Genomic DNA, 26454 nt, shown 5'->3' with positions numbered 1-26454 from the left:
TGGCGGATGTATAGGATAGGGAGGTTTGGCCACAGAACAGTAATGAAGCTTCCTATCTTAACCCCCTTGACACTGGCTAAAAATTTTTTGGTAGTCCAGAATACTGGCTATAATTCCAGACTTGACCGGTGTCAACGTGTACTTTTTGTTTAACATTAATATAGATCTTATGTAAAGAGAAGACTAGGAAAACTATATATTGCTGTAAAGCTCTCAGACTGCTCTGTTTAATGCAAGTAAAACAAACATCATAGCATCAATCTGCTGGCAGTAATAGCCATTTGAGTACCCCCAGAAACAATACGAAAAACTGGAAAATAAAAGTCTCACAAAATGAAAAGGTCTGTCCAGGGGCAAAAATGCTTTCCCTTTACCATAAAACTCTGCAGAAGTACTTGACTATATATATACAGTGCTGGTATGCTGGTAGTTTCAGTATTGGTTGACAATTACTACGGATATTGTAATTACTACTAATTATTACTGACTCGGGATTCAGTGCCACGCCCATCATGTGCTGTCCCTCCCCACATCTACTTGAACAGTTTTCTACTCCAAAATGCATTTCAAAACCAAAATAAAATCATCATGCATATCTAGGACCCACATTCTGACACAGAAATAAACACAGGGTAGTATAAAAAGGGACTCATGCCATGTAACAGCTGTTCATGACACACCTGCTAATAAGGCCACAGCAAACACCAACAAAAACAAAGGAACTACTCTATTCAACCACATGGGGCCCCAGGACCTCTGGGCCCTGACTACTACGACCTAGATATCCCAATTTGCAACCAAAACATAAGTTATTGACGTTCATTGTGTTCCTCAGAATCTCCAGAGTCCTCACTGGAATCCCCGGAATCCTCACTTGTCTCCCCGTCTTCCGAATTTCACCCTCCGACTCTGACATTTTTGCTCAATCGACACTCAAAATCTCCACTCAAAATCTCCCTCAGAAATCTCAAAATGATGTGTAAACAAGGCCCCATATGTCAGTATTCTCTGATTGGTTAATTCCACCAGTTAGAAGCTTTTTGATTGGGTGATTCCCTGTTGGGGCATAGTTTGAATCTCCCGCCAAATCCTGAGCCACAAATGTGGCTCCTAGGGTTTAAGCGTGAAGCCACGATTGTGGCTCCTAGGGTCAAGGGGGTTAATATATGGCAATCATGTAAGAAAGAAGCTGTCAAAAGTCACCTACCAGAGTTTTAGTCCATGAAAAACATGCATTGGCAGGGCTGTCAGGCCCCCAAAGTTTCAATCTAGAGCATAATTTCAACTTTCTAATCGGCACAACCCCTACGAATCCGGCCATGTTTACTAAAGTTGACCTTTGACCTCCTTCTCTACCTGATAATCACACAAAAACACCAAACTTCTACTGCCTACAGACACCACAAACATTGATGAAAGTCTGATTTTTCAACACAATTAGAAGGAAGAAACCCTTACCTGTAACATCCAGCTCAGAAATACCAATATATCCTAGAAACAAACCCTCTACAGCTACTTTTACCAAGGGTACCAAACCTATTTCCATGGGCTAAAAGTTGGCCTTCTGCGCCTGCGCGAAATACTGGAGTATCCCCTGCATAGGGCTTCAGGTTCAAGATTGACAAATTTCAATCACTTCACATAGTGCGGGGAAGAGTTGTCGAGCACCATACCAACTTTAGAAGATCTCTGACCTGGAATGGTCCCTTGGGAATACTTTGGGAGACAGGTGTCAGAGTCCTTTCCTTAGAGCTTTGTCAGTGGTCTAAAGGCAATTGAAAGGTCCCATATTATTTAGAAAAAAGTGACATCAACAGGAGAAAAAGTTAAAAGCTGCTCACCCTGGCATAAGGAGATTACTCTTCCACACTTAAACCATCTAAAATTGTATTCAAAAGCTGTCAGGATAGACTTTGAAGCATTCAATGACACCGCATACTGCACTGTCCCCAAAAGACATAAAATCTCTTTTAGATGGCCAAAAATCACTAAAATGGAAGAATCTCTAAATAAACCTGACTCAAATGAGTCAGCCCTGACTCAAATGAGTTACCTTAGGGCTAACTCTTGGCTAGAAAACCAATTTTTGGGGAAATATGAGCCCCAATGGCTCACCTGACACCCCCCCCCCCATGCACTCAGTATGCTCTCTCAATAAATGCTTCAAAGTCAAACCCAAAGCTTTTAGATACAACTTGAGGTGCCTAAATGGATTGAGGGCAGTCTCCTTATGCCAGGTTGGGCACCTTTTGGCATTTCCTCCTCTATATGTCACTTTTTTCTCAATGATATGGGGCCTAACCTTAACCTAAGAACACAGCTATAGCCCTTCTGACACCTGTCTCAAAAAGTACTCCCAGGGGACCATTCCCAGGGGAATGGTCTCCGGGACATCTTTGAAACTTGTGATCTTGCCCGAAAACTCTTCCCCACATCATACGAAGTGATTAACGGCTGTCAATCTTGAAGCATGAAACCTCGGCCAAATGCTGCAGGCCACAGAACAGTAATGAAGCTTCCTATCTTAATATATGGCAATCATGTAAGAAAGAAGCTGTCAAAAGTCACCTACCAGAGTTTTAGTCCATGAAAAACATGCATTGGCAGGGCTGTCAGGCCCCCAAAGTTTCAATCTAGAGCATAATTTCAACTTTCTAATCGGCACAACCCCTACGAATCCGGCCATGTTTACTAAAGTTGACCTTTGACCTCCTTCTCTACCTGATAATCACACAAAAACACCAAACTTCTACTGCCTACAGACACCACAAACATTGATGAAAGTCTGATTTTTCAACACAATTAGAAGGAAGAAACCCTTACCTGTAACATCCAGCTCAGAAATACCAATATATCCTAGAAACAAACCCTCTACAGCTACTTTTACCAAGGGTACCAAACCTATTTCCATGGGCTAAAAGTTGGCCTTCTGCGCCTGCGCGAAATACTGGAGTATCCCCTGCATAGGGCTTCAGGTTCAAGATTGACAAATTTCAATCACTTCACATAGTGCGGGGAAGAGTTGTCGAGCACCATACCAACTTTAGAAGATCTCTGACCTGGAATGGTCCCTTGGGAATACTTTGGGAGACAGGTGTCAGAGTCCTTTCCTTAGAGCTTTGTCAGTGGTCTAAAGGCAATTGAAAGGTCCCATATTATTTAGAAAAAAGTGACATCAACAGGAGAAAAAGTTAAAAGCTGCTCACCCTGGCATAAGGAGATTACTCTTCCACACTTAAACCATCTAAAATTGTATTCAAAAGCTGTCAGGATAGACTTTGAAGCATTCAATGACACCGCATACTGCACTGTCCCCAAAAGACATAAAATCTCTTTTAGATGGCCAAAAATCACTAAAATGGAAGAATCTCTAAATAAACCTGACTCAAATGAGTCAGCCCTGACTCAAATGAGTTACCTTAGGGCTAACTCTTGGCTAGAAAACCAATTTTTGGGGAAATATGAGCCCCAATGGCTCACCTGACACCCCCCCCCCCATGCACTCAGTATGCTCTCTCAATAAATGCTTCAAAGTCAAACCCAAAGCTTTTAGATACAACTTGAGGTGCCTAAATGGATTGAGGGCAGTCTCCTTATGCCAGGTTGGGCACCTTTTGGCATTTCCTCCTCTATATGTCACTTTTTTCTCAATGATATGGGGCCTAACCTTAACCTAAGAACACAGCTATAGCCCTTCTGACACCTGTCTCAAAAAGTACTCCCAGGGGACCATTCCCAGGGGAATGGTCTCCGGGACATCTTTGAAACTTGTGATCTTGCCCGAAAACTCTTCCCCACATCATACGAAGTGATTAACGGCTGTCAATCTTGAAGCATGAAACCTCGGCCAAATGCTGCAGGCCACAGAACAGTAATGAAGCTTCCTATCTTAATATATGGCAATCATGTAAGAAAGAAGCTGTCAAAAGTCACCTACCAGAGTTTTAGTCCATGAAAAACATGCATTGGCAGGGCTGTCAGGCCCCCAAAGTTTCAATCTAGAGCATAATTTCAACTTTCTAATCGGCACAACCCCTACGAATCCGGCCATGTTTACTAAAGTTGACCTTTGACCTCCTTCTCTACCTGATAATCACACAAAAACACCAAACTTCTACTGCCTACAGACACCACAAACATTGATGAAAGTCTGATTTTTCAACACAATTAGAAGGAAGAAACCCTTACCTGTAACATCCAGCTCAGAAATACCAATATATCCTAGAAACAAACCCTCTACAGCTACTTTTACCAAGGGTACCAAACCTATTTCCATGGGCTAAAAGTTGGCCTTCTGCGCCTGCGCGAAATACTGGAGTATCCCCGTTTGAAGGAAGACCATGGCTGAGGATCGTCACAAAAATTCTGATAAAAACAGGCAGAAACAAGATCGACAAAAACAAGGGGACTTTGCTTGCAGTCTTTGTAATATTTCTGCACCGTACGACTACCTGGGAACTACGCCTCCATATGCAAAGTCTATTGTGTAAGCAAACTGTTGTTGTGATCACCTTGTAGTGTCTAGTGGCTCATAGCCATAGGTCAGCAAGTTTCCTTTCTGTTTCATATATCATATAATAGCACTATTTTTTTAGGGAGGAGTTGCTAGCCCTTCCCCTTCATACAGTATGCTTGAGGTACCTCCTCGAACAAAAGATCCCCATTTACATCCTTTACGAAAGCAGTTAACATATTATATATGCAGCCAAATGCCCTTTCCAGGATTTGAAGTTTTTGAACCATGGTTTCCCAGTTACAACCTAATTGTAACCAGTAGCTCAACTGTGAGGCTGGTACCAGGTGACCAAGAGGGACATCTAAGTAATCTATTCAGCACATCTAAATTATATCTATCCAATTCTACTAGATCTATGGCTATTTAAGAGTGCTAAAACCATGTTTGTTCTTTTGTTGCATTCAGTATCTTAATTGCTGATGTCTATGCATGTGATATTTAGTTTGATAGTACTAGTATGTACAGCACATGAAGAATAAGTACAGCATGTGCACATTTCCTACCTTGGATTCTACATGGATTTGTTTAAAAAGGGGTAAATGTTATGTTCCTGGTAAGTGACCTGTGCCATATATATCTGTAAATATGTGTAATTATAAAAGAAGCCTCTAGATCTGTTTCAAATAGTGAGTCCTTGGTAACTCTGAATCTGCTCATTATCTGTTGCACCCCCAGGCTGCTAGAGAAGGCCTATGTGATGAAAGACCAGTTTACTCCTGGGAAGGAGGGACATCTGGTCCTGGGGGCCGACTGCTGTCTGTGTGGCAAGTGTGTCTGTTTGGGACAGGTGAGTAATACATGTAACGTTACTATTATTGAATGTAGAGATTGTCCCCTATACAAATAAACACACACAGACAGAGGGTCAAGTCACACACAGCTGCTCACACATGCACACACAGCTGCTCACACATGCACACACAGCTGCTCACACATGCACACACACATACACACTCATATACACACCATACACACACTCACACATACATGCACAGTCACGCACACACACACAAACTCACACACATTTTACTAGAGGAACATGCTGTCCCATCGTGCAATCTAATGTCCACTGGATTTTAAGTGTTCAAATATGGTTTTCAGATCGCCTTTTCTTAGAATGAAGTATGTATTTCTTTATGAATATTTAGTTTATGACAGTACCAAGAATGGGTCAAAATATTTTTTTTTTTATTCCAGGACTGTAGTCTATTTTACACCAAGAGGTTCTGCCTGCCGTGTGTGCTACAGAACATACAGGAATTTCCACTGGAGATCCAAGAAGAAGTAGCTAAGAAAAAACCTATGGAGAATCCAAGATGATGCAGACAACACTAAGGGTGCTTTTTACTTGGCCCTTTCAGGATGAGTCCTTTATTTATTTTTCCAACAAATTGGATTATGCAGTGTAATCAACTCCAACAACTCCATGACTGTCAAGAAATCTTAAATTGTAATGACAGATTTCTGATAGAAGAGCCTGATACAGTAGTATGTGTATCCTGGTATATTAGCTATCTGCGTAAGAGAACGAAGAGACTCGGCAGCTACAATTTAAGACTCTTTTTCTCTGCAGAAGACATTCTCCAAAATATGCAGAAGAAAGTGTATTCCCAATATGTCTCATCTTATTGTCTGAAAGTAGAACTGTGAAGTTGGTCCAAGTAAAAACAAACACCAGCTTTATGAATTATGTGAACATCCTTTATTTAATATCTTACAATAAGGACATTACAACTAGTTTGTCAAGTTGAAGATGAGTAACTCTTACATTACCTCATTACAAATGCACATAAAATCACAGTCATGATTCAGCTGTACTGTAAGTTTTGTATTGAGCTCCTGTCCACAGTTATATTAGATAGATCTGTCCTGTCTTTTGTAGCACCATACAAGACTAGAAGTACCAGTACGGAGAACAATGGTGGGAACACCGGAATGACTACCGATGATTAAGATCTTGAACAACAATCAAGTCTTAAATATCATTGTGTCAAAACAACTCAAGTTACAAATGTAATACAGGGTTAAAATCAGGTATTTATATGTACAACTGTTACACATGCAAACACATACTGTACATACATGAAGAACATATTTTTTCAATACATTGAATTTCTTTTGTAGTTCTAAAATAAACCATGTCACAGTATGTAGATTTAAGGAAACCTAAGCAATATTTGTGGCTTGTTTCTGCGCACTTTTTAAACACCCAAAGTATGAAATATGGATGCAAATATGCTAATATGGCCAAAGTATGAAATATGGATGCAAATTGTGCTAAAATGGGGAAGTAAATGTCAATTTCATATAGATTGCTGTATCCAGAATATTTCCAGTTTTACCCCCTGAAATCACTTAGGGCACCTTTAATGTGTTAGCATTTTCATTTTGACAGAGATTTTTACAATGACACTTCAAGTACTGTAGGTCTTTTGCTTCTACTGTATATGCTACAGAGAAAAAGGATTTTAACTAGGATTTTAACAGGAGACTACAGTACACAACATGTACAGTAATAACCTGACCACACAGCTATTTTGGTCATACTTCAACAAAGCATCATTACTATAGTTAATATACTCAATATGGTAAACTATTGTAGCAACATTAGCATCAGAAGTATTCTCCAAGCAGAGGTTATGGTCGGGGGCTAGCAGTGGCCGCAATATTTTGTCTGATAGGAGGCAGACTCAAACCTCTGCTTGGATAATACAGCAGAAGTACATGAACTATATGTAGTATTATCATGTAACACAAGGCCAGCTGAGATTCCTACTGGATTATTTAACCCTTGGCCTACCGTCTTCTGCTCCCCTAGCAGAGAGGTTAACATCATTGCCATGGTACTATTTAGGCCTAGAACATAAATGTTGTGTTTACGGTTCTGAAAAAAAATTAGGGTCGCTACATTTAGGTAGGGATTCTCTTCTTCCTGTTTATCTTTTTTTTTCCAGAAGTGATCCAACAATTACATTTAAGCTATGTAAAGCATATACAATGTACATACACTGTACAAGCACACATCTATCAATCAACTGAAGAAATAAGTACAATGTTAACACATTCTTACATCAACTAATCTGTTAACAGGGTGTGACATAGAGAATCCGTTTCAGATCGAACATTTTATGTAACTTGCCATACCAGCAGCTGACCAAAAGTAAGTCAAGGTCAGCAGGATTTTGCTAGGGTCGGTTGGTTTACTGGAAACACATTTTACCACAGTCCTATTTAGAGGCATATCCTATGGCATGTTCCTAGAAAGTCGTTTGGGTGTGACATCTGCCTTTCCTGGGACAGTCCACATGGACACAAGATCAAATTGGAATAGAGTACTCTATGTGTGCCTCATTCATGTTTGCTGAGTCTGGAAATAAAATACATGTACATCCGTTTCTTAACTGCCCAAAAAATGTATACTTTAGATTAGGCCATACTGATTTGATTATAGGGATGACATTCTCAGGGGCACCCCAAAACTGATACAAGCTTACAAAGGAAAAAAAAAAGTTGGGCAAGAAAAAGTGTTGCCTTCAATATCTTTAATGTAAGTGGTCAGGAACATTGATTTTAAACCTCCTTGGTTGAACAAATTACGCTAATTAGTACCATAAATCATTTCTTTTCGTTCTTTCACATCCTCTGCTTTGACTGCATTCTCTAAAATATTCATGTCCATTTTCTGATATTTTTGCCATATATAGCATATAAAATTTAGTCATTTTTCAGCTGCTTCGTACGATTGAGTTGGTTTCAATCTTTGGTACAGCATGGTCACAAACTTTTATTTGGACACGGACAGAAATTGATGCACACTGATGTCCCTAATTACAATCAAGTTAGTTTGGCCTTAATTACAAAAAAAGATAAATTGAGATTTGTACAATCCATATACAATGACAATCCAATTGTACCAAATGCAAACACACACCCATTCACAATACAAGATCACTGCTGAAGATCCAGTAAAGAGATCTTACATTTTGTTTGAGACTATGAAATGAGTCTCCCTGCACATAAAAACTAGTGTGGACACATACATTGTACATTGTACAATGCACATGTCGCGTCTGGAAAATTGCCCCTTGGTTTTTGTAGCACCACATATTTGTATCACTAGAGGACAACTTACACACATTATATCGGAATTTCACATGCAGATATTTCCCCTGTGCCTTGCTACCTTTATATGATAAAATAACAACATGAATCTGGATAATATTTTGAGATGGACAATGCATAAGTGGACACATGTACATGCGCCTTGTTGTGAGAGTTGTTTGTAGTAACATGATTGTGGTGCTAACATTCACATAGCCTGGAATCCCGACCTATTTATAGCTGCCGGGTCTCTTCTCTCCCTCCGCAAAATATTTTGCGGAGGGAGAGAAGAGACCCGGCAGCTATAAATAGGTCGGGATTCCAGGCTAACATTCACAAGCAGATACACGGGTTAGTTTTGTTTCTTCTGTTTTCATAGACCAATATACCAATTCTGACAGCCCGTCACAATTAGCAGCTCAACTATTGATATTATTGGCAATTAGCGGTTTAACCGATGAGAGTGGCTACATGTCCATCAAGTATTTGCATTCCTATGTTTTTATTTTGCATTTTGACAGTTGGGCTGGGCTATGGGTCTATTTTTATCCATTCTGTCTTAACCCTGGCCAACAATGATAAATTGCGCAAGCCATACATGTATTTGCTTGCAGATTCATCTACATAAGCCACATTACACAGTTGCCAGTCTCTCTAGCATTCCAGTATTTGGACATTTTTGTACCTTTTTGGCGATGGACACTTTCAACTGTGTAGGGGGGTCCAATATACTTTCATCATAACGTCAATATTGTCTCAGACGGTCCGAAATATACAACCTAGCTGCATGAAAACAATGTCAGTAGTGTTCCTGTAGTTTTGAGTTGACATTTGCAGAATGCGAGAAATGGCATTTCAGAAGGATTGAAATGCTCAATTTTCCAGGGGAGCATACGCCTGGACCCCTTCAACAATAACCCCCTTCATCAGTCAATTGAAGAAACAGGATTGACTTACCAATGCCACTTAGCGAAACACCATGATAAGTACTTCAAAATAGTTTACACTGGTCTATTGAAATTAGCAAATGCTCAGCTTTCTTCTCAAATGCTTGGATCTTTGAATTTCACAGTCAAAACAATCAACAAGAATGCGAACCTACCCTTTTTTGGGTCATAACTTGTAAGACATACCCTTCACAGTCTCGTATTTTTAAGTCCTTGCTGGTCATTCTTCTTTCGAACAGTGACTCTGAGCCCCCACACTTTCATCATGTGCCCTCCTAGGAGGAGTTCACACTTGTGCGTATATCAAGTCCGTATGATCATTGACAAAAGAAGAAGTTTTTTTTTTTTCGGTTCGATAACCATGTTGCACAATCGTAGGTCAAAGTGAAAAACAAATTCTTCCCCCAGACTTCACCTAAGCCAAAAAATGTCAATACGGAAGTCGTAAGAACTTGAATTATGCACTCGTGTGAGCCCCCTTACTGTTGGGAGCAGATTTTGGAAAAAGTTTAAAATTCAGATTGATCGACCATGCCAGTCCACAGGTGGCCAGTCTTCAACTGTGCATTGTCTATAATTTCCCCACTAAGGAGCCTTACACTTGTATACAAATGTATAACATTGATAGCAAATGCTCCTTTTCACATAAAAATGATCCCAAACTGCACTCAATTGCTCCACTCCCTTAGACCGCCCTCATACAGCTATTGCGTGGACAAAACTAGCATGTCTATTCCATAACGGCAATAGCTACATTTGTTTATAATCTCACGTTTACACTACAATTTCTCACAACTTATGTTAAGATTTCAGTAGTCTACAAACTGCATTATACGAGATTCTTACAGTCCTCATGATGACACATTTTTCTTGACAACATTATTCACAGCAGAAACACAAAGATGTTATTTCTGCCATATTTACGGGACTAGCATACACATCCTTTTGAGTAGACACTACCTGTCTATTGTACAGTATTACAGTTCATACTAGCAATACAAACCACCACTGCTTCTAACTTGAAATCTCGTTGACCGACAACTACATATTGAGCGTAAATATTTTACTATACCTTATATTGAATAAGACATTACTATAACTTTAATATACAAATGAAAATAAAACATAAAAAATGGAGAAGACAACAAAAAAAGCTTAGTCAATGCTAAATACAGTTACAATATCTAAATGCTTGTACCCTTTGAGTACATCACCATTTCTTTATTCAATACCAGACAACACATTGCTTTGTAAAAAACTAGAACAAAAAAACTCTTGGCATTAACATTGTAGATGTCAGCACACAAAGACAAGACCAGGCAGTTAACCAGACCTTTGTCAATGTAGATGCAACATTGACGAGTGAGCATGTCTAAGTCTGCTCTCTTGCAGCGACGTCACCGTTTTGTTGACTAGTTGGGCTCTCTTGTGGATTGATTGCCATGGCAACAGTGGTATTGGTACTGGGGGTGTCTGACGTGACTGTGCTGGGGGGCTCCGATGATATAGTTGAGGAGGCGGAGGACGATTTGGGGGCTTTTTCTTTGTAGTCTGTGATAATAACTGTGACGTTGTTGACTGTGACGGCCATGTGTGTGGCGGTGCTCCTATCCACATTTTTCAATCTTGGCCTGAGGGACAGAAATGGTAAGTAGGGTCGTGACATGTACAATTGGTACCCGGGTAACTCTCCAACATTTGAATGTAGTTTCTTGCTTTAAGCAAGCCTGTAGGCAGGGGAAAGGGGGGATGTGTTAAAAGGAAGTACCCAAAAAGAATGATCAGTGCATCCTCTCTTGACAGTGCTGTTTTTGACAGTGTCCATTTCTTAATTTGAAATCCTTTCAAAACATATATGGGAAATGCCATTTCAGAGGGTTGAATTTTCAGGGGAGCATTCCCTCTCACCACAAAGAAAGCTTGCTTCCCTGGCACTCATCTTGATTGTCACAAAAATCTACAGAAGAAGCCCCAAACAAAATTGTGGCTACGGGCATGATTTAGGATACGTCTAAACTACTGTGTGGGTCTAGTCATGAGTCATATCGCATCAATCCACCAATGGCACCATGTAATCCAATCACATGTAATCACTTCCTGCCTATCTACAACATTGGACCAGAGCCAAAAGAGACTTCCATTTCTTCAAGTATCCTATTACACCATTTCCCCTTTACATCCTGGTAGGCTGCCACTACAATTCACATTAACTGTGGATGCAAAAATAAACACACCAACAGGTTTTCAAGGAGGTAACAGGAATCTTAAACAAAGGGAAGTTCCTCTACTTACATGTATTTCATTTTCTTATTGCTGGTATTGGAGGGGGTGGTGTGCACTGCACTGTGTTCTTTTTTCTTGCCCATGCCGCCACTGCCACCAGTGTTGTTACTCACGCTCACGGTGGCACTACTATTAGGACTGGTGCTACTACTACCGGACACGCCGTTTTCACGCTCCTTTTCACCCTTCTCTCGCTCTCTCTTGGGGGGCTTAGGCTGAGGGGGGTTAAACTGCTGTGCCACCTGTTGTGCAACCAGCTGGGAATTCAGACGAGGCTTCCTGTGGGAATGACACAGTATAACATGGTTCAACTTACAATTTTGTACAACTTCTCTTTGAGCCTAAAGAATGACCTTTTGATGGTGCAATGTTCAATAACAGGTAAGTACAGTCAGGGTAGAATTGTAATCAAACACCTGCTTCTTCTGGGAACTTTGTGTTCCATTTTTTACGGACGTGCGCGATGTCATAGATGTCATATGAGCATAATCCCCCTATGACAAAAGCAATTTGTGTGGTTTAAATTTGTGACTTTTCGTCTATTGAATAATTTGTTGTATTTGGCTTTATAGAGGCATGGTGTGTGTGAGCCCCCTACCTCGTGGATGTGCCCTTCCTGACATCACACATGCTGCACTTGAAGGCTTCAGCATTGTTGCGGAAGGTACAGACGGAGCATTCCCAGTATCCCTCCACCTCAGCCTTCTTGTCGCGCTTTGGTCTGGAGGGAAGGGAACTATTTTATGTTAGTGGCATAATGGCAATCAAAAACACCATATGTCATGAAGTCTGACAGTCACCCCAAATTCCAACTGAAAACAACAGAAATACAGACACGACATTTCATGCAACAGAACTTAGGCACATTTTTACCTTGTTCCCCACAACCAGGCCAGGTGAGGGACTAGGTAGGTAGGTAAAAATGTAGGTAAAGTAGGGCACATTTCGGGGAAGTTTTGTGACACCAGTAACCACTTTTATCAGATTAAACGATGGTTTATAAACATTTATTTACATCATAATATTAGGTATAAACTGAAGGCAACTAAAGTGAATAAAATATGCTCTTTCAAAGTTATTGGTTTTTCAATCATTAAACCTCATGTTTGACCAAGGTATGGGGTCATCGAACCCTAGTTAGAAGTGTCATTCAGAATTACAAGTACATTGTAAGTTAACATGGCTTTGATACATGGCAAAAGGAATTTCTACCATTTACCACAAAGTAAAATGTAAGGTAGGAAATGTGATCTAGGGAGTTTCCCCTGCCTTTGCTGAGATATCTTAACCCTAGTTCTGCTGAGCCCGACAATTGTCGGTTTGCACATGCTCGTTCTGTATGCTTGCCCTGACAAGTGTTGGGTTCAGGGTATTTCTAGAATGCATATCTTGCACCCGTGCAGTTGTTGTAAAGTGAAGTAACTGAAACAAAGGGTACTAGTTTGATATTGCTCATTTCTAAAGGTGTCTGCGCACTTCATGAATAGCAGAGGGGGTGTATTTTTGCTCAGGAAATCCAGCAGGACAAGGAATAGTCTACTGTACATGAAAAAAGAAATCAGGGTCACAGTGGCACAGTGGCCTTGTGGTAGGGCCTAGGAATAAAATGTTGTGTTTCCGGTAACCCGACCGACCCTAGCAAAAAAAAAAGACCCTAGCCTTTTTTTGGGGGGTCGGCCGCTGGAGAGGGACATAAAATTTTTGATCTGACATCTGGGTGATGCATTGTAGAACTAGTTTTCCAACATGTTTTACATATTTCTGCTCCACTCCAATAGTAAACATGATATCAACAAACCCACCAAAATTAGGTCTGCTTTATTAAAGTTTATGTTGACGGCCAATGGCAACGATTGGAAGTCAGCACGTTGGAAAAAAAACAAGTTTACAAACCATGTGGCTGGAATGGTCATCATGTATCTTCTTTTACTCACGTGAATTTTCACTCCAAATGAAGAATCGGTGCTCAAACAGATTCTACATTGAGCAAGCGACATTTTGTTAATCTTGTGCACTTGTATTCAATCCATTTTTATTGGTCGGGGACACATTATTGTTGATCGATCGGCTCATGAAAACAAAGCCACCATCTTGATTTCCAACAACAAAATAATAATGAATGAATGAATGAATGACCTTTATTGCACGTTTACATGTGTATGCTCTGATGAGATAAGTACAGGACCTGGTCATGGTCACAAGCAGAAGTATAGTTACAGTGATAACAAAAAGTGATATCTACAATGTAACTACATTTAAAACTCCAGCTTGAGCAAAAGTGGCTAGGGGGCATTATTGCTTTTTTTGTTGCTAGAAATTGTATGAAGCACTCTACTCTTTAGAAAGTTGAATTACTATCTTTTGTTGAAAAAAAATTCCAAAAGATGAGTAGATTTCCTACTGAGCTAAGAGATTGAAGTGTTAACATGTAGTTTTTGTTAGACTTGATGCAAAAAGGTAAGAGTAAGGTGTTCCGGTAAGCTAATAAGTATTTCGTAGTAGTAAGTTAAGACAAGGTTGTATGCTAATGAATCAATTAGCTTCTGTTGTTTCAGGAGCTAATGTTGTTCGTCGGGTGGGGGGGATTGTGGTAGCGGGGGGTAGCGCGTTAACTTACTATTCTATTGAACCATCTGAAATTGTCTTCACTTCATTAACATATCTATTCAGAGTTTTGGTATAAAACCTGGTTCTGCCAGATCTTTCATCACTGACGAAAGATAGCGGATGCTGTCTGAAAAGTCTGTTTCAAATTTGTATCCAGTTGCTTGAGTAACCATTTTTGGTGTATCTTATTACCTGTCTAACCTTCATCAACGTATTTGGTACGTACTTAGCTCACACATTTTAGATATGTGCACTTTGAACCAGGTACTTACTGAGACGTGCACTGGTGCACCAGCCCCAAACATATGATATATTGTTACCACTATTGACAGGATCAGGTCCAGGTTCAGGTCCAGAACCTGAACCTCTGGACTTGTAGACAGACTTGATCAAGCCGAAATGAAACCCACCCCTAGTTGTAACATTATACAGTTTGGGAGCCTTTGTATTTATTACTGATTACTTGTATATATAGATTAGAGTATGACATTAATTCCAGGATAGTCTGAAACATCAGAAGAGAAGATATAAGGTTAATAGTTCACAACTTTTGGTTGTGCAAGTAATTTTTTCTTGGTGCAAGTAACTTTTTTCAATCTGCACCAGTGCAAGTTGACCCAAAATGTAGTTCAAGCCCTGTAAACAGAAATTTTCTTTAACTTTTAAGGAAAAGATGTCTGTATTTCTGTTTGCATTTGTTCAACATGTATTGTTTCAGTAAGGACATATTACAATTTTGTCTTGAAAGAACAGAAAAATAAAGTATGGTGTTGAAAGTACCAATGTACTGATAAATTTCAGTATTATAATAATTTATATTAAGTATTATATTTGTTGGACCACTTTGACTGAAATCTTTTTTTTTTTTTAAAGAAGAAGAAAAAAGTGAGTCCCTAATTTTTCTAGGACCATGATAGGAAACAACATAATTTTGTAGGCCTTCAGGTTGTTGACTCAGAACCTGGAGAGGTCAAATCCCTGGCAGGCCCCGATGTTGTGCCTTCGGGAAAGGCACAATTTAGTTTAAACCAATTTTCTCAATCGCCTCAGGTGTAATGAGTACCTAGCTTCGGTTAGGGACATCCCACTGTATAGCCAGGGTCCTGTGTTTGAGGAGAGTCACACGGCTCGAGGACGTTAAAGATCCCATCACATCGAAAAGAGAAGTCAAGTCAAGACTAGACTAAGGAGGCTAAATACACAAAAACCTCATAATATTTGATAGCTCGAATGGGTCCATCCCGGTGTGAGTGGATCAAATAAATCAGTCCGAATCTGCATGCAGCTTGTACTATTGTGTGTTACGCCATGAGGCACTTTACCGGATATGCAACGCAAACAAACTAACAAACAAAACGTCAACAACTTGGGATGCCTCTCAGTGCCTATGGGGGAGGGGGGCACAATTAACCTGGGAAAGCAGACATTTTAGTTCGTGTTTTCAGAGAATGTTTCAGTTTAAGTGGGTACGATTTCAACATTCTGTGAGTAGCAAGGCACTCTCTTACCTATTGGGGCTTCTTCTTTGTTCGCCCTTATCCGTCATTCTGCAGAAACTCCGGTTTGAGGAGAATTCCGTGGAGAAAACTCCACTGCCTGGTCTCGAAGATGTCTCCTTCTGCGCGGTAGACGTCACATGACGTCTTGCAGCCAATCAGAGTCCCGGGAAGGTTTCATTGGGGTTACTGGCGGTCACCAGCTCATCAGGGCCTCCTGGCGACGTCCCTAGGTACTGAAGTGGTCAATATTTTTTTTGCTCTGGGCATACATACATGCAGGCTGTTTGTATCAGAATCTGGCAACTAGGAAGAAGTCACAATGTTGTCTCTCAATATCTGCTTGGAGACTTGAAATGTGCTAATCTCCAAGCAGATATTGAAGATCTCAGTGCAGATCTCAAGGGGAACGATATCGTTTAACGATTTGCCCACCCCCTAAAATCACTAGGGGGCGAAATGTCTGCGACAAATCAAAGCAAGTAGGTTTCCATAAGATAAAATCCCCTTGCTGTGATCATCAGTTATGCCAAGTTTTTCTCCAAACAGAGGCCTCGGTCGATTGGGCTTAGAGTGTCCGGGATTTTTAACGCTTCTCTCCCTCCTGAGGGAGGGAAACTTTCAGAATCCAAGACACTCTTAGCCCTGGCCCAATTGACCGACGCCTCTGCTTGGAGTCAGTCTTTACAGGGATACCCGGTTGTCAGTCCTGCCGGATGAAGCGTTCTTTTGTCGTCTGATTAGTTAATGGTCAAGTGGGCTTGTGTTGTGGGTCAGTCTTCGTTGTCGATGTTCATGGAATCGTCGAGCCCATTCAGGGTTACTGTAGTTTCCTGCCAACAACTACTCGGTTTGGTCGATTGCTTGAAGTGAGCTGAGACGGGTGTGCCGTAAAGAAGAATCCGCTTAACTGCACACCCCATTTGGCAGCGTATTTGGTGCAATTATCCGGCTGGTGCAATTATGCGAAATTGCCCAGCTGGACCGGCTGCACTGTATCATACAGGAGGTGAATAGTTTATAAACCTCGGTGTGCTGTATGAACTTGTTAGTACACATTTAGATGTTATGAAGCTTTCGTTATACAGGGACAGTGCAGTAACACCGTAGATACCACCTCTTGTTAGGGCCACGTTTATGTATTAAAACAGTGAATTTCAAATTCTCAGGAAATACATCTCAGGACACAGTGAGTGAAATCAGTAAGCGCCGGAGAGGCCCCTGTCATGTTTGGACAGATTAGACTGTGTACATCATGGTACTTGAATTACTGTACTACGTATCCAGTGAGTAGATTTGGTTAGATGACTTAGATCAGTGACAGACCATTCTCCTTATAGCAGAGCCGAACCCGCGTATACATCATTCGGGTGAATGTAGGAAGTTTCTAGGACGCGGATTCAGCTCTCATAAAAGAATGTGACAGGTGATCACGTCAGCACCGCACCTTCAAAAGCGACTGCTATGTCCATCCACGCGTCTGTAGCCCTTGCCGAGTCGCTGTGCGGTTTCCGACTAGATCTGAGAACTGCGACTAGACGTACGTTAAGACGCCGGTCTTTTATTATTGCAGCAGTATGTGAATATAATGAATGAAGACCTTTATTGCACATTTCTGCCACACTTGGCTAAGTACAGGGCACAACAAAACAAAATAACAAGTACAGTTAACGGATACAAAAAGAATATGACTATCATTAGATAAATTCTACTTCTCCTCGCTTTTCGGTTATTGTAGATATAAAAGAACAGACGTGTTTTTCAATGGGAGGTTTGTCTAGTCGCATTAGGAATATGAATTTTTGTACAGTGCGCAAATGTGTGAAGTAGGGAAATAGGTTTTCTACAAGCTTATACAGTTCATTTCTTTCTTTGGTATATAATCCACATTCTACCACAAAATGACATTCGTTTTCTATTCTATTTAAAGTACAATGTTTACATAATCGTTGTTCTAGAGGAGTGCGGGTATGTCCTCCCGTTTCAATATGTAGTTTGTGGCAGCTGATTCTTAGTCTTGTGACTGCATTCCTGACCCTCATATTTGCATTACTTAGATATTTTCTTCATTATAAGTTGTTTTAGATAATCTATATGATCTTAACTTATTTTTGGCAGCCCCACCTTTTTTGTCGTTATGTATTTCTTTTAGAAACGTTTGGAAGTAAATGTCTTTTATCCGCTGGCCAATGGAACTAACAATTTGTAACGTATTTGTATTATATGAAATTGGAAGATGCCATAAGAAAGCAAACCCGCTCTCCTCTAAAGACTTACGTATTCCTGTCGCCCAACATTTAACACCAGATTTGTCTAGATCTAACTGACAGCAGAAAGCATCTGCTTGAAAACTGTCGGCTGGCACATTTTGGCGAAGTCTGAGGAAATAAATTGACGGCATTTAACGAAGCCTCCACTTGTATGGGGTATCTTCCTAATTCCGCCCTTGCAGCTAGAGGCCGATCTTTATTGAGTACAGCATGCTGTCTACCAAAACGCAATACCGCCTTTGGCAGGCGTGCGTCTCTTTATGGTGACGACCCGCCCCGTGACCCGCCCAGGACCTTCCATACGATCGCCATCAATGTGATTGTCAATGGAGACCACCTCCTTTTGTTAGTGAAAACTATTTTAAACATATTGGCGGTATTGTGCCTCTACATAGGCACTTATCGGCTCATTCGTACCGCGTTTGCCGATTTTTAGCGCACCTTTTTAGTCAACTTGTCGAGGAATTTTGAAAACAATTGGTGCAGTTATCCAGCATTGGTGACAATGCGCCGTGCAGATATGCGGAGTCACTAACAATGCAGTGAATAGGAACCGGTTTGGGATTTTGGGATTCGGTGCAGTTAAATGGAATGTGCGTTTATCCGAGGTGCAATTAAGTGGCTTCTACTGTACTACCTAACGTATATTGCTTGTTTGTATTGGACTGCCCAAATCCTGTTACATATTGTTATTGTTTGTCTATGTAAGTTGTAATGTTTCTTTTCAGAGGTGATGTTTGATATTAGCTACTGCTAGAGTGCATCACCTCTGTGTCCTGTGTATCCTTCAGATGTTTAATAAAAACAAAACAAACAAAATACGTTTCTACTGTTGAAATGTTCTAATTCCTTAGGAGTAAATGGTACTTGTGACAGATGTGAGTAAATTGAAGGCGAACATCACCATGAACGTTTTTAATGAGGAGTTTATGAATAGAATTGTGCCAATACTATGTTCTTACTTTGAATCTTGGTAGTCCTTCGAAGTCGAAGATGGCTGTCAGTGTCACTTACTTTGAATACTTGTACAGTTAATAGTTGTCAGTGCACAGGAAGTTTTCAGGAGCAGTATCAATCGCAATACTGTAAATGCAGAAATGTTCACGGTGGTTTTATGGCGACCGTTTCACCGCGAAATTAAAACCACCGCGAATATTTTTGTCCAATACTGTAGAAGTGTGTGACTATAGCGCTGCCGCGAAATCAAAACCACCGCAAACACTCCATTTTCCCATTAGCGCGATATAAAAACCACGCGAACTTAAATGTATTTACACTTACAGTACGTTGTTGTGTTGTGGACTAGTCTACTTCTGAAATAGGGAGGAGTAGTCGCGTTGTTTACAGTGGATTTATAAAAAGGACCGTGAACTTAATTTATAATACACGTATTTTGAATAGAGGAGACATGTATACTAATCAGAACATTACTAGTACTTGCTTAATGAGATACATGTACCATAAAACAAGGACTCTACAAATCTCTGAATATTACATGGAGGTATGTAACCTAAGATGATGACAATCTACAGTTTTTTTGCTAAATTCCAGTCTTGAAAAAAACCCAGCTTGAATCGATCATATATGATTGGTTCACAATGACTTAGAGCTACCAATGCCAATGGCAATAAACTGTGGCCAATCATATATGGTATGTCTTATGCACATTTTCTTCCTAAAATAAAGTTTGATAATGAACGATTGGTTTTAGTGCTTTCTACGTCGCTTGACCGATTCTAGCTGGGTTTTTTTTCAAGACTGGAATTTAGCAAAAAAAATTCAGATTGTCTCAAATGCTACCCCATTCATTTGGACCGGGGCGACGGAGTTTTCTTTAGCCTTAACGTTGACGATGTCTGTATCTCGAGTCAGCATTGGTATCCCTTTTACAGGGTTGTAAGTGTTTTTATTTCTGAACATCTTCAGTAGTTTCAAACGTGCCCGATACAAGGCGCATACCAAGGCGTGGAACACCGGCATGACTAAGAAGGTATTGCCCAACAAGATGATGACGGCTTGGAGCGGGACGGTATTCAGGTCCAGAAAGGAATAGATGTACTGTTTTCCGTCGTACCCTCTGAACCCACCTAGCCAGTACAGTACCACAAACACGCAGTAGACACCCTGGTGGAGGACGGGGTACACCACGCGGTTTAACCGGGAGGGTGTCCCGCACAGAAGCACGTCAACCACGACCATGAGCGAGTTCAACCCGTGACGCAGAATACTACGAAGTCCTATAGTCACAGGCCAGGGAGAGAACCAGTACTCCGCTGACACTGTCAACGACGTAGCCATCGCCATGTCGTATATCATCCAACCAATGTTTAGTGTTTTCTCCGATGGCCCATTATGACAAGCAGATTTGTGGAAATCCAGCAGACAGACTGCTGCGCTCCAGCAGAAGTGGAGGGTAAGGGTGGCGTACATCCAGTTGGAGTAGAAGGTGATCCACCTGTTGCTGTCTGTAGGGACGCTCCAGATCAGAATAGCGAGAGTGAAGACGGCACACACCACACGGTACGTCACGAACAGCTTCTGGTTAGACGACCACTGTGGGAAAGAAATGGTATAAAATCACAAACTGCACACATAGATACTAATATGTGCATGTACATACTGTAAATGCACTTAAGCTCGCGGTGAAGAGGTCACCGTGAAAACCGCGAACATCTAATCACTGTGAACTTTCAACATTTACATATACGTAGAGATTGCAATCGATTCAGCAGCGGCGATTCTCCCGGTAGAGATCGCGGTGGAGAAGTGCAGTAGAGATTAAGATCGTGATCCCTAGGCCTACTTTTTCTTCTTTCTGTTTTATTTCGCCAGGGTGGCCCATCTCAGTACTAGTGTAAGACACTGCTTTACAGTGGGGCCCTGGACGACATATTACATAACATGTAATATCAATACATACATACTAAAAACTTGACGAAGCCATAATCCATGCTCATCATCCATATTCCGGTCCGGTCATAAGCTAAAGGTGAGGTCAGAGGTCAGCTCTCAATTTCATCAAGGCACGAAATGAAATATTCAATCAATCTTTCCGAACGACGGAAAGAAGTAGTAAAGGTTGGAAAATGTTTCAGCAGAAAAAAGGCCACCGAAAGTAAGATTTGAGCTTTCCGCAACCTTTCCGTATTCGTTAAGGTGAATTAAACGCACACTATATCTTTACATGGCCTTTAAGCATTCTTTTATATATTGTACAGATGAAACTGGTACAACAGTAAACAATATATTCTCCAAGCAGAAGTTTCTGTCCGGGGGATGAGTATTGCCTCGATTTATAAATCTACAGCCAGAAACTCCGATCTGACCCTTACCTCTTCTCTCATAACCTCAATGAAAAGCGGCATGCGTGCCGATTTGAGCTTATCATGAATAAACAAAGATTCAAACAAACAAACAGTCTCTACTACTGGTACATGGCCGAATGGGCAATCCTTTTTGACCTTGCAATACCGTGTGCTTAATCAGACAAACATGACGTTGTCATTATCTTGCGGCCTTGCAATTGGCAAGTTACGTCATCAATTACTGTACATCAATTACTGTTCATCCCACGTGGCTGATAAAATAGTGTCGTCCGATTTTGTTTTAAGGGTCTCGTATGTCACTGATTTATGACTGACATTAGTAAATAACGTACATGTACGCTTCATCTACATGCAATTGCAATATTTGCACTAACGAAAAAAAAACTGTTTCTGATATAATTACAGTTTTCGTCGAATTCATCGTTCCTAAGTGTCGGAAAGACGTTCTATTTGGTAGTACGATTGTGTGTTAGGTGTTTCATATGAACACTCCCCCCCCCCCTGCCAGTACAACAGTACAGACACACAAGTTGTCAGCCAACTTCGTGTGGACATTTCAATGGAGCTGTACGTTTACCTACCGGTGTTGCAGTGAAAGCCGCCCGGTCAGGTACGGCCGCGGGTTCCCGAATGAATCCTAGTCGCCCTTTACCCGACGAGTCCGTCATGTGGTGGGGCTGAACAAGACAGATGGTCAACTTCTTCCAAACTTGCTTGAACCTTCTCAGTCCAAGTGTCATATTGGACGAACTTTGCCAAGTGACAAGCACTCGTACTAATAATCACTTGGCCCAATTGGACTGTTACACTAAAACCCTCTGGGATTTATCGGGGTTTAGTTAACAAATCATCACAGCGTACGTAAGAAACTGGCTCGAACATTTCACTGAGAACGTTTGTAGTAACCTGTAAGAACTGTTTAAAAACAGGCACACACACACAGTTCGAAACGTACATGAAAATTTGCTAGTTTTTGAAATGGTTTGATCCGGAAAGTGGTTCGACCTGCTGAACATGTTGAGAAAGGGCATGTCGTGTTGCTCTCTACAGCCCCCTGGCGATGTATGACGCAACTGCAGGGAGTTGACTGGTAGCTGTAATTTCCGTTAGAAGGGAAAGCCGTGCCGTTTTTGGATGGCCTGGGCCCTTTCACTGATCCAATCTCATTTGGCCAATATCATCATCATAGTCTCTGCCTGTACGTATACAGTCAGTGATTTTACCGTTTGTTCATGTTGGTGTGTGTCCGTATTTACTTGAACACATGGTCTGTAGATTGACATAAAGCTAATGGGAAGATGGCCAAAATGGTTTGTGTTTTACAGTTCAAAAGTTGATGGAACTAATCGTTGATTATACATGGCAGACAGTCTATGGAAGAAGCTACTTATTCACGGGGAGTTATTGTTTTTGGTCAGTCTATTTGTGTTTTCGCAGTGATATATTTTCCATATGCTAGTTTCATATGCATGGCGTTGTAGTGTAAGAGCTGATATTGTGCAGAAGGGTTGCTGTATTTCTGTCTTTCTGCCTGTGTACACAATGTCCATATTATTGAAGCATGTCATAAGCTGACATTTTAGCTCTTGGATTTTACTAGTTAAGGAATTTATGTGATGGACGGGAAAATAAAAATGTATAAGAATCTTCTATGAACAGCTGGGCTTCTGGCTAGATTACAAGGTACACTATGTCATCATCATCATCATCATCATCATCTTCATCATCATCATCATCATCATCGCCGCTTTCATCTGTCGACGATGCGGGCCACCACTGCTTTCCACGCACTTCTGTCCAGTGCCTCCCTTCTCACTCCTTCCCAAGTGAAGCCCAGTTCCTCCGGGTCTCTCATGACTGATTTCTCCCATGTGATTTGTTGACCTCTCCTCCTTCCTTTCCCTTGTGGTACCCTGTTCAATACCATTCACGGGAGACGTGTCCTTACGTCATAGTGAACGTTGGAACCTAAGGTTACTTGTTCAAATCGTTATTACTTAGTAAAATGTTCCTTGATCTCTAAGTCCGACGGTGTATGTGATATGAATGATTTTTATGTCAATTTTGCTGAGTGTTTGTTCAAAGGTAAACGTTACAACAGCAAAAAACAAATCTAAATCGTAACAAAATACTGCTCGGTTCGTTACCTCCATGAATTGCATTGGAGTTTATATATTTAGTAGCGTTTCTGTGAGAAGAGAACGGCTCATTTGATGTGATAGTAGATTTTGAGAAAAATTGGAAATGATTACATTTTTGGTCCCCTAGTGGCTTACCTGAATTGCAGCGCAACTTTCGGTTTTGATATCTTGTGTTCTGGACATACTATGCAAATGATCTTTGGGTGGCAGATTGCTCGGAAAGAAGTGGCATACGATTGGGCCATTGGGATTATGCGGATACGGACTTAATTTGCATAATTAATTAGAAAATTCTCTAATTCCATTGTTTTACATAGCAGGGCTTCAATAAATGTAACACATATAATTCGTGGCAGGGGTATTTAATTAGATACTAAACAAGCAAATGAGCAACTACTTTGCATGATTAACACAAAATTGCAAAACCGCTTAGTGACAAATAATGGGAATTTTATACTTGTGACATGGTGAGTTAGGTGAAAGTGAACATCACCATGAGCAACTGTGTAAATCATTTGCATGTCAAATTGCAAAAGCTCTTAATATTTAATGGAGATATGAGGTCGCTGAACTCTAGTTCTTCTTAAACTCATTTATCAGTTTAACCAGCCAGAACCAGATCAATGTCATGTTGAAGTTTGTGCGGATGATTGAAGCTCATCATGAAGCCACGTGTGAATAGTGTTCAGTACCAACAGGAAGTGCTTGTGTCTGACAGGTGTGTTATTCAGCACCAAGACCAGGTGTATTATCTGTATACTAGGTGCGGTGTTCAGAACCAAGGACAGCTGTGGTTGTTTGATATAAGTGTGAGTGCGTTTTTAGATAGTGTTCAGCACCAAGGACAGGTGGCACACTTGTATGTGGACAGCTCGCCTGATTGAATCTTTTTATGTCAGATACATGTACTGCATAATTGACTTTATTGGGAAACTAGACCTCACGCCTTCATCAAATGATGTTAACCTTTTCAAGTGACGTATTGAATTGTTTTCAACGATTATGCAAATAATGTCCTCATTTGCATTAATTAGAAACGTTGATCATGCTCTCTTAACACATAATTTAACAGTATGAAAGTCATATCTTAGCAAAGAAGGTTATTGTACAATTCCTCATAAATTATGTAAACGACGCCCTGATTTACATGATTATGTGACATTTGTGATCAAGAATATTAAAGCACTTGCGCACACTTTTTGACACGTTTTTCTTCAGTTAACACGTACACTCACCGAACCTGTCCTCAGAACTCCTACAACAGGCAGGACATTCATACATGCAGTAATCAGCGCCTGGAATGCACTCCCGGACAGTGTGGTCCAAGACATAAGTGACAGTGACATTCAATCCTTTAAGACTCGCGCTCATCGCCGTGTCTTAGTAAAAGCAAGAACCATTGGCAGCTGTGTACCACTGATTGGTCAATGAACTGGATCGCGATATTGAGTATCTGTATTCATGATAGTGACTAGTGTTCACAACGGTATGTTATAAAATGGAGAGAAGTTTAGAGTGGTTTAGCTTTCTCCACAACGTAAGTTACTTGTTAAAAAGACTCTCCAGGAGACAATTAAGCGATCAGCCCACACCACATCACAGCAATAACGTTCCATGTGACAGGCTCTTTTAATCACAGTCGGCGTAGTTCCTTTTTATTTCTAGCAAATATATGAGCATTTACAAAACTTTAAGCAAGGGGCAGGAAAACAACAAGAACTAGAGTTCCACGACCCCATGCCTTCGCCAAATGATATTAACTTTTATGAATGATGTTTCAAAAGCTTTCTCATTGATCATGCAAACAAGGTTGTATCAACACACTGTCATGAAAAGCACTGCCCACGTGCACATGTTGACCAAACAAAAAATTATATCCCCAGTCACAATGTCCATTTGGTGTCCTCTATATAGGTCGCCATCGGAAAAATAGCACATTGAAAGGGGATTTTAACTTTTCCTCATTGATTATGTAGATAAGGCTCTGATTTGCATGAAATGCATTTCATTATGTTAATCATCATTAAACGTTCCTACCTGCCCAAAACAATGAAAATCCACCAAACCCTGCTTGAGTTATCCTCCTCCAAATTTTTGATGAAAACCCCCACTGCAGTTCCAAACAAGCTACTAGGAGTGCCAAACTTACACCATCACTCCACAAATCCCGACCAAAAATATCACCTTCTGCCTACGGCGAAGGCAAAGATGACCTTCTGCTTAGAGTTCGGAGACGCCATGCCTCCGTGATATATTTAGAGGTTTTGTAAATTTCTTCTTTCATCGAGAACTGGCCGTTCCATAGCAACAGTAGCTTGGTAACTAGTTTGTGCCTAAAATCCACTTATAATGTTCAAAACATCAAGTGTATTAAACATTAATTCTTAAATCAATTTCAAATCATTGTTACAATACGTCATTCAAGTCCAATTCTTCAGTGATAATTTGTACAAAATGTCTAAATGGCATTTCTATACTTACCCCAACAGTCATTATGTCTGGTAGCTTCAGTAGGTAGTGTGTTTAAACATACAACTGTTGGGATTACCCACAAACGCTAACAAAAATAGGCAAATACATCTCCCATGGCTTTATATGTTGGCCAAGTTGTTTCCAAATGCCATTCAATTTTCAGAGGTAAGGATTTCTAAATAACAATCTGTATATTTATCAAAAGAACACATTTGAACGCATGCATATGGCTGTTAAGTACCATCAACTGCCATCGCTCTGACGTATATTACTAGTAGTACGACAGCACCCCAAA

At 40.6% G+C, this 26454-nt stretch overlaps 3 protein-coding genes across 4 annotated transcripts; 1 reads left to right on the top strand and 2 right to left on the bottom strand.

The window, feature by feature from the left end:
* The first annotated feature begins 7 nt into the window (after positions 1-7).
* LOC136435774 (cysteine-rich DPF motif domain-containing protein 1-like) lies at positions 8-6199 on the top strand. Its single transcript, XM_066429498.1, has 4 exons — positions 8-28; positions 4331-4486; positions 5192-5303; positions 5714-6199. The coding sequence occupies exons 2-4, from the start codon at positions 4341-4343 to the stop codon at positions 5834-5836; spliced, it is 381 nt and encodes a 126-aa protein (XP_066285595.1). The 5' UTR covers positions 8-28; positions 4331-4340; the 3' UTR covers positions 5837-6199.
* LOC136435773 (YY1-associated factor 2-like) lies at positions 6196-16104 on the bottom strand. 2 transcript variants are annotated; one of them, XM_066429497.1, is made up of 5 exons: positions 15963-16104; positions 12446-12568; positions 11857-12126; positions 8949-11195; positions 6196-8779 (listed from the first exon to the last, which is right to left on the bottom strand). In XM_066429497.1, the coding sequence occupies exons 1-4, from the start codon at positions 15998-16000 to the stop codon at positions 10937-10939; spliced, it is 690 nt and encodes a 229-aa protein (XP_066285594.1). In that variant the 5' UTR covers positions 16001-16104; the 3' UTR covers positions 6196-8779; positions 8949-10936. The 2 variants fall into 2 exon arrangements, with proteins under 2 accessions (XP_066285594.1, XP_066285593.1); XM_066429496.1 differs by having other exon boundaries at positions 12446-12583; positions 15963-16103.
* Positions 16105-19103: 2999 nt separating this feature from the next.
* Positions 19104-22789, bottom strand: LOC136435771 (protein rolling stone-like). The gene is made up of 2 exons (XM_066429485.1): positions 22128-22789; positions 19104-20773 (listed from the first exon to the last, which is right to left on the bottom strand). Exons 1-2 carry the CDS (start codon positions 22284-22286, stop codon positions 20000-20002), a joined length of 933 nt encoding a protein of 310 aa, XP_066285582.1. The 5' UTR covers positions 22287-22789; the 3' UTR covers positions 19104-19999.
* Positions 22790-26454: the final 3665 nt, after the last annotated feature.

This window comes from Branchiostoma lanceolatum, chromosome 5 (genome assembly GCF_035083965.1).
Source record: "Branchiostoma lanceolatum isolate klBraLanc5 chromosome 5, klBraLanc5.hap2, whole genome shotgun sequence".
NCBI lineage: Eukaryota > Metazoa > Chordata > Leptocardii > Amphioxiformes > Branchiostomatidae > Branchiostoma > Branchiostoma lanceolatum.
This window is presented reverse-complemented; position numbering and strand designations above follow the sequence as displayed.